Source organism: Dermacentor andersoni, chromosome 8, assembly GCF_023375885.2.
Source record: "Dermacentor andersoni chromosome 8, qqDerAnde1_hic_scaffold, whole genome shotgun sequence".
Taxonomy (NCBI): domain Eukaryota; kingdom Metazoa; phylum Arthropoda; class Arachnida; order Ixodida; family Ixodidae; genus Dermacentor; species Dermacentor andersoni.
In genome coordinates, this window is record NC_092821.1 from 136,859,718 (window position 1) to 136,868,810 (window position 9,093).

General features: G+C 46.6%; 1 protein-coding gene across 1 annotated transcript; it reads left to right on the forward strand.

Annotated features, from left to right (window-relative positions):
• The first annotated feature begins 1,054 nt into the window (after positions 1–1,054).
• On the forward strand, positions 1,055–6,575 carry LOC140213019 (uncharacterized). The gene is made up of 2 exons (XM_072284165.1): positions 1,055–1,392; positions 6,267–6,575. The coding sequence occupies exons 1-2, from the start codon at positions 1,157–1,159 to the stop codon at positions 6,532–6,534; spliced, it is 504 nt and encodes a 167-aa protein (XP_072140266.1). The 5' UTR covers positions 1,055–1,156; the 3' UTR covers positions 6,535–6,575.
• Positions 6,576–9,093: the final 2,518 nt, after the last annotated feature.

A 9,093-nucleotide genomic window follows, 5' to 3' on the forward strand; every position in this document is an offset into this window, starting at 1 on the left:
TGTCGTGTTTTATTAGTTGAAGAGAAGCCAAGAAGAAGCGATGAACGCTGGTACGGCGTCAAAGTGTGATAGCCTGTTAATCTTGCACGTAAGAATGTTTCTAGCAAACTTTTCTGCAATAAACTTAGCAATGTCAGTGGACGCGGCTTCTTTTGGCTTTGTTCTTTTGTGGCTCCTTCCCCTGCTTTTCATGCCTTTGACGGGGATACTATTCAAAAGGATCTCGCCTTTTGTTGTCCTTTTGCGCTAGAAGACATCGCTGACCAGCACCATAGACATTACCGGTTGCGGAGGAAGCGAATATTGAGCCTATGCGCGGCATTATACTTGAATCTGTAACCATGTGCATCACGAACACACACCATGCCGACGGACATGCGGGGGCTGCTGGCCTTGTCTTGAGGCCGCGTGAACTATGTGTTTGCAGCTTTCTATTTTCATTTACCGTAATTAGTATCTCATAAAAGAGATTTAGTCACTTTGCATTATGCTGGTGGTTGTGGTGATTGTGTGGTCCTTAAAGGCGGTGCTGGGTCGAAGACTTGCAGGGCAATTTTTCCACTGAACGTCTTTCCCTGCGCCAAATCTGCCGCCATGTGTCCAGCAGTACTGTGCCTCAGAGGAATGAGAGAAGAATGCGTGACACAAACTTCCGCTGCCATTCTTCTGTCAGGGGCGCAGTCAATAGGCCAGCGTGGTTGCGCTTGCCGGCGCTGTCGAAGATGCCTGGAAACGGAAGCTGCCAAATAGGGATGTGCTGTTATTTGCCGTGAGAACATAGCCTCAGCTACAGACCCATGATGTGGGATCGTGCTATCAGTTGAACGTGCTCTTTTACTTTTTTGTCGTTTAATGCGAGTTTTTCGTCCCCCTCGCGCTCATACGACACCGTAAACTTAATGCGCTGCCATTTCGGGCGCACGCTTATCTTAGCGTAAGAATTTTTTGGTCATGAAAACGTGTACGAACCGCGCAGCTTAGCGAATTCCGCCCCTCATTCAGTTTTCTTTGCTGTCGAGAAGTTCGCCCCGGCTTTCAGATCAGACGATGGCGTGTCCTTATACCAATAGGCGGGAAAAAATGTTTTGTTATTAGACGGCAAGCAGTAGAGCTTTGCTTGTTCGTACGACTTGGAACTCGTCCCCAAACGTAGGACATGCTTCGGGCCGAACCAGAACTTGCCTCGGCGGCGCTCTCCAAGATTCTGGAGCACTGCGAGGCGCGGCAGGCGATCGAGATTTACATGCAACTGATCGCGTACGTGCTCGTCTCGGAGGACATTCTGCTCTCGGTGCTCGACCGGCTGGTGGCCATCACGATACGGGACCTGGCGAGTGACAGCATGGCACACAGGTTCTGCGCGTTCGAGGCCATCTACTCGCTTCACTACAGGTAAGGCGGTATATCGCTTACTTGACAGGAGCACAACCGTAGGTTGTTGCTCACGTACAAAATTATGTCGGTGACACAGTGTTTCCGGAACACTGCCTGTGCAAGACCCTGTGCCTCGAGCAAAAGTCCGTGGTGTTTTATGATCGAGAAACAATGAATCGAGTCTTATTGTGCGTATATCGGGAGAGTAAGAGAAATGGCAACAAAAAATATAGCTAACCGTACCAGCATTACGTGAGTAAATGTAGCTCACAATCCTGCTTGCTAAGCCTGTGCAAAAGACAGGGCACGCGATAAATTGGGACGGTGGTGAGGTGGGGGTTACAACGAGAAATTTACCTATACCTGATCACTTGTCAATCTATGTAAACCTATCACCTTCACCAGGACGATATGCAATCCTAACAGAACTAAATGCTGAATCACTTGGATGCCCACTAAATTTATACAATTAGTTCTGCGGGAAAGCGGCCACATTCCGAAGATTTGTTCCGAGTTGAAACCAAATGTCATGAATTTCTTGTTTTTACTTAGTTCTGACCCAATTCCTCAATCCAAAAACTATGTTGTAGCGACACAGACTGTCTAAAATACGAACGTTACAGAGTCCCTAAAAGAATTGGGCTTCTCGCTGGTGAATAGATCACCACAGTTCTTTTTCTACTACGGCAGACTGCCTCATTAGGCTAGGGAATGACTGCATGAATGCGAAAAAAGATTACAGTATACACATAATACAAATAAAAGTAGTTCACACGCAAGATTCAAAAGAAATCGGTTACACTCATGTGCGTGACCTTGTCAAAAGAGTATGCTATTAGGCGATGTCGAAGTAAATTCCTGTGTCAGCGACATATCTGTATTGCTGTTCACTTATAGGATATGCTTTTTGACAGGGGCCTCAAGCTGCAATATACTATCGCGTGTTCGTATAAGTTCCTTTAAACGCGCATGAGCTATTTTTCTTGAACTACAGGTGTAGCAGATCCTTTTAACAGTTTAGTACATTGAATTCGTGCGCTTGGCTCGCGCTGTTTCTCTATGCCATCGTGTTTGCTGTCCTCTCTTTTTTTTTGCTATTTGCACATGAATTCCTCGACATAATTGTGAAACCATTAGAGCCTCAAGATATTTTTCTGAGTGCGTGGTTAAGATATTAACAATAAGAAAGAGAATCATGACTGCAGGCTCGAGGAACGCAAAAATTTTTCCGCGAACAGCAAGGTGACGGCTCTCGATTTGTTTGAACACAACTACCAAAGGCGAATCGAAGATCGCCTAGTTGGGGATAGCTTTCCAAGCCTGTTCACTCCGTTTTCATGGTTGGCGGTTGGCGGTTAATGGTCAGTGGTCGGACTTGCGATACAAAGGCGCCGATGCAAAAGTCGCGTGCTCTCGCCCATCCGAGTTGCGGGGCGCTTTCGTCCTCCTACGAAAACTAGCTCTTAGAGCTGCATGTGCCCTTGCATGTGCTCATGCGCGTGCGCGTAGAGTTAGCCTTTATCATCTCCCACCGCTTTACGCTCATGTGGAAGCCGCAGTAATGGGTGCCGGTAGGACAAGACCATGACACTCGCGCCACTCAAGACACGACCATACGTTGAATCGTTTTCTTAAGCTACCGCCATGGCTGTGCTTCTTAACAGCTTTATCATGTGGGATATTGCGCGAAGAAGTACCCAGTGCTACCGTTAAAATTCCGAGAGCACCCATCTCACGAGGAACGTTGAAGTAGTTGCAATTGGTATTAAAGCAATGGCACTGTAGCGGCAGGCCATACTCCCGCGGCAGGTACGCGTTTTGCATGAGCCTTGTATTCAGCTGAATTCATTTTTCAGGCAGCCCACTCAACACGCTGCGTCATTCAGTGGCCCTTCCACAAAGTCTCCACGAGGCGCGAATGTGAATGTACAACTACATTCAGACACGTTTGTCGGAATGTGCATGCGTGGGCGCGATCCCGCCTAAGCAGCGAGAAAAAAATTGAATGACATTTTTGCCATTGACGAGTGGCACGTACTAATTGTCATATAGTTACCCAGATTGCTGTCATCGAGATTCATTGATGAGTGGCACATACCGTGTGGCACATAACAACTGTGACAAGTTCTCATTAAAGAGACTTATTGATCAGTGGTGCATACTGAATCACACATGCCGAGTGCTCCAAGTCGATGTCAACATCGTCATCATCATCATCATGAGCCTATATTGTGTCCACTGCAGGACGAACTCCTCTCCCTGCGATCTTCAATTACCCCTGTCTTTCGCCAACTGATTCCAACTTGTACCGAGTCGAAGTAAAATATGCAAAATAATATATTCTCGGTAACCCACGTCAGCGTGAAAAATGTTGGTTGAAGAGCGCCACTTAGGTACACATGCCACATATTTACTGGCCCAAGTTGGGTCAGACGGTTGACTTCGAAACCAATTCCCTCAGCACACTAGACTGATGCTCTAACAATTCCACCAAGAACTGCCCAGCTAACCAGGTTAGCGGGATTATGGTTAGAGACATAGGCAATACACAGTTAGCCTCCGGAAGCAACATGAAATTCGCAAAGGAATACTAATCGCATTGATATTTTGACGTAGAAATACATTAGACAAACCATTTGCATGGTGTATTCAGAAGTGTAGCAAGCGCTGGCCTACATGGAAGTCAGCCAGCGTCAAGAAAGGCATGTCGGTGTCATCAGATATGGCAGTTGCCACTTGTGTGTACGTCTCACTAAATTCGAGGATGTACATTGTCTTCGGTTATGCTACTAGAAGCCTTTAACCTGATCCCCGGTGGCAGAAACGCAGGCCCAGTGCCACTAAGGACTGCAATAGAGGAAGGGTGGTAATGCTTCAGTCTCAAAACGTGGACGACGTCGCTGGACAAGGGAACAGATAACATAGTGGGACTGGTGGACACAATCTTGTACGTGACGTCAGTCACTTGTCGAAGAATCTGGTCTGGACTCGTGTAGCGAGAAGGGAGATTTTCATAAGGGCCCACGCGTCGGGAGGGGGTCCAAAGTAGCTCGTGGCCATCCGGAGCAAAACGTTTGTCGCTGTGTCGCTGGTCGTAAAGCACTTCTGATTGTCTTGGGAAGCAGCAAGGCTACTACAGGCTATCTGCCACGCGTAATCAGCCCGGAAAATGTATTTGCATGCAAATTCACTTGTCGACGTTGTTCGATTAGTGAATATGCACGCTGTTCGCTTACAAGCTGTGTTTTTCTGACAGTCGCCTCAGCATACAATATGCTATCGTGTGCTCATACAAAATTGTATATGTGCATGTGAGTTAGTTTCCTTTACCTACAAATGTAACAGTATCATTTTTACATTTTAGCAAAATGAATTGGTGCCCTTCGCTCTCGCTGTTTCTATGGGCCAGTGTCTGTTCAGTCCTTTTTTTAATTACTAGCACATGAATTCCTCAACATAATTGTGAAGCAATCAGAGCCTCAATATATCCTTCTGAGTGCATGTTAACGGTAACAGCAACATCAAAGAGAATAAAAACTGCAGGCTCGAAGTGTAAAAAAATTTTCCCCGTACTCAACGCCGCACTGAGCGGGCTAGGCCAGGACAAGAGAAGCGACAGTGCAGCCCGTTATGTGGGCGAGTGACACCAAGGTGATCAGCGCTTAGTTTCCTTTTCGCTCTCGCAATACTTCCTGCGCGAGGCACAGGATTATTTCATGAACGCTGTGCCGTGAAAAGCGCTCCCGATTTACACCTTGTTAAAACGCATCCGGGAACCTTGACTGATTTTTTATTTACGTTGCGGCGTCTAGCTAGCGCAAAGCAAAGCCCGCATGCGTAGACGTTGTTGCTTTCCTACTGTATACAGCGGTTGTGAACCGCTGCACATTCATGCGGCTGGCTGCGTGCTTTAGAATCCCCATTAACACGCCTAACAACTTTCAATAATTATTCACTCTATTCTACTTTATGTGCGTTAGAATGTGTAAGCATACTCTCGTTAAGGCGAACTGGAAGGGGCTGTAAAAATCTCTTCTTCACATGAAGAATGGGGCTGGCAGATAGGGTAGCACACTGTAGTATAAAGGTGATAAACAGGGATGATATCTCCAAGAAAGGTTCACCAGCGATTCGATAGAAGGACCTATCTTCGTCAAAGACGGCCTCGTCATCCCCGGCAGTTTAGTGGTAAGTGGTTAGTAGAGTGACGTCACGTGCAGTTGTTGTCGGTGGCGGCTGGCTGTAAAGGGAGCGACTTCTAAAATAAAGGAAAAATGGAAACCTGCACAGTAGCGCCTTCGCTTGCTCGCTGGTCCTGCTGGCCCGTACATCCGCTGAGACATAACTCTCTAATAACCTCTCGCTCAGCCGACAATCAGGCGTCAACGGCAGCTGTGAAAGTTTGGGTTACTAAAGCTATCTGTTCGTCTTGAGCGATTTTTTTCTGCGTCAGCTATATGGGAAACCAAGCAAAATTTCACATGGCGTTCCTTATAACTGAAATTTGGCGGAACTTGGTTTGTCTTAACAGGCCTCGACCGCATCTCGTTATACCACATCAATATCACATTCGGACTGTATTTAAAGTCACGTGAACACTATAATTTGGGAACAGGGGGAGCACCTGACACCTTACACGCAAGTTGTGAGTTCCGCTTACACCGGTGGCAAAAAATTTTGTCATAATTGCTATGCCATGGACTGTGCCATGCTATTATTCTGCCGTACCAATAAAAAAATTGAATGCTCCTTATGTCTTCTTATAGGGGCTTCATTGTCTGTCGGTTTCGTGAAACCTACACTTTGCTCTGCCGAGTGTCGGCATCGAGCTCCTGCAATACAGGTGGCGACATTGCTGTCAGCATAGCGGGATGTGGCTGTTGCGATTACAGGTACCTGAGTAGGCACGACCTCTTGACCTACGCTGAGCATGTTACGCTTCCAAAGGCACTGGTCGAGGCCCTGCGAAGGCGGCTGGCCCGCCGCTACGTGCCGCCCCTCAAGGCGGACACGCTCAGACCGGAGATGATGGCTGACGCCGACTTCGCGTGGATCGCGCACGGTCCGCAGCCATCGAGGACGTCGCCTCAAGCTGAGGACGAAGGCGGCGAGAGAGATGTCCGCTTTCGGCTTGGCAGCCCGCCTCCACCCGCCCTTTAGCTTTTGGAGGGCTTAACTCAAAATTTTTTCTGAATAATATAATACGCTGGACATTTAACTAAGTAACTTTCATTCCGTGACAGCGTTAAAAAATAATAAGTTTTAATTTCTATCATGTTGCGTTTCTTTTTAAGGATAAGCACGAACGTAAGTCTGAGACAGTCCATAAGTAAGTACTGAGCTGTACCAGACCAGGTGCGTTTGACTCATGAAATTCAATTTAAGTCATACTTACGATAAGCGGTGCCATGGTTACTCGCGAGGCAGACAGGGCAGAAGAAAGCAAACGGCGGGCCATCGGACCCTTATAGTAATCGCACTAGCCACCATCACGTAAGATTGTGACACCGTCTCCTTCAGCATAGTAAACACATAATTATGGCTGCATTGATTCTCTTAAAAACTATGAGAATGATCAATCCGGTACATCTTAGAGCAAATCCTTGCTAAAAATTGACTATAGTTTACATTGATTCTCTTATTTCAATGGCGTGACCAATTTTTCATTGGTGCCAAGATTGTGGTTGAAAATGCAAATATCGATGATTGGTCTTCGTTTTCTGCGCTAATAATCAATCTTCTTCCGCTGGAGCAAACAAAATAAAGCAAGAGAACGCATTACAAGTATACTAATTTTGTGTTTATCTGGGATGTTTTACAAGCCGTGAGTTTGAATCTGAGTGGTGGTGGCCGTCGGCGATGATTTACAGAAAACTGTTAAGGGCAGTTCCGCACGTATAGTCACCTCCGCAATTTTTAAATGGTACTCACTAAAAACCCGTCCCAAAATATAGTTTGAAAATTGCAGTTCTAAAGCCATGTTGTAGGGCGTTTTACCGCAAGAATTCCAAGAGAGTTTTAGGATTACCAGAATTATAGAAGAAAACTATATGTGGTCGGGGTACTCACTAAAAACCCGTCCCAAATTATAGTTTGAAAATTGCAGTTCTAAAGCCATGTTGTAGGGCGTTTTACCGCAAGAATTCCAAGAGAGCTTTAGGATTAGCAGAATTATAGAAGAAAACTATGTGTGGTCGGAAGAGGCAACCTACCTTTCCGGCACAATGGGTGTCTTCCTTTGCTCGACGAACCCGCGCTATTGACTTTCCTCTTTTGCCTTCCCGCTTTTGCATTCCTTCATGTCTGAGACTTAGGTTCACCTCTGCCACTTATCTTCTTTTTGATATTAATGCGGTAGTATTCTTAGGGTACTCGTCAGTGGTAATGTGGCACTCTACAATGAGCAAAAAATCCCCTTACATTTCTCTGTTACTGAGCGGAACCGCACCCACTTGGCAAGCGTTCCTCAAGGACAGCAACCCGACGCTTTAGCAATCTGCGCCACAAATTCGCTGGGTGTGTGCCAGTATGAACCAACTAGCCTCAAAGGACGTCCTAATAACGCTTTTCAATGAACATCTTTCACCTGAACGTTTTAGTGAGGTGCGCCATGAATGCACTTATATGAACCTCTCGCCAACCCTCGCTTGCCGCACACTCAGTACCATGAGCATGTGGCACTAGGTGTGCGGCAAGCGAGGGACCAACTCGGCGTACGCAGGTACTGGAGCCCCACGCTTCTCGTCTTGGAGGCAAGGCGCGAAATTCTTGTCAGCGCCACTATATGGCGCAGTGTGTGCAGAAAGAAGTCCGAGAGCCGAGCCTTCTAACAGCATGAGGCGTTTCTAAGCACTCCCGAGTACCGGGCGCACTACACGTTTCGGAGGCCATGCGTGCGCTTACGGCGGCGACACTAGATGGCGCCTAGTGCTCTTAGGAAAGCGGAGAACAGGAGTCCCGCTGCACTAAACGCTTCATGCATAGCTGGCTTCGATGGTACCAATACCTAGTGTCGCTTTACGGATACAATGATACATATACTACCGCAGAAATAGTCATTGTGACATGGTTTAAGCCAACGTTGTCTTTAAATTTGTTCGCATCAAATGAGGTAATACGCCCATCTAGTGTTTCCAACTTGACCTGTGAGGAGTTGGTAGACATGATGGTAGGTAATATAGGAGAAAGAACGTTGAAGACATGCCATAAGAAGGCACATATGGCTTCCTTGTAGCTCCCACGCGGGATGTCTCTCGTGCCTACCAGCTTTCCGTTGTCCTTATTTGAAGGCTATATGATGGTTTTAGTGGTAGATTGAGTGTCTTTGTACCAAGTGAATTGCACAATGCTGAATATCTAGCAACGATCGTGCGTTTACTTCGCCAGGAGAACCGTATCTCAATAAGCAGTGGCCGAGAACAGTCCAACGATGATGCCAGCAACATGGAAGGGAAACACAAGGGGGCAACATACGTGTACGTAAAGAAGTACCCCTTTGAATATTTATGTACCATGTTGGTGGTCAGTTTCTAAAACAGGCTGATGCTTGGAAAGTAGATTGCTGTGTCCAGGCGATCAGTTTTTTTACTCTATTTCAGAAGCTTTAAGTGAACCTTGTCACCACGCTGCAACTACATTTTGAACAGCCTCGAACACCATAGGATGCCTTGCAATCTGCATATTTTGTTGAAATATCGGCATACAGACTCGTGAAAAAAA

What these genes read in the sequence shown, in the direction of transcription:
- LOC140213019 (XM_072284165.1), top strand. Translation starts at nt 1,157, where the DNA reads ATGCTTCGGGCCGAACCAGAACTTGCCTCGGCGGCGCTCTCCAAGATT. An exon ending in ATCTACTCGCTTCACTACAG is followed by an intron (nt 1,393 to 6,266) that starts GTAAGGCGGTAT and finishes TTGCGATTACAG; the next exon opens with GTACCTGAGTAGGCACGACC.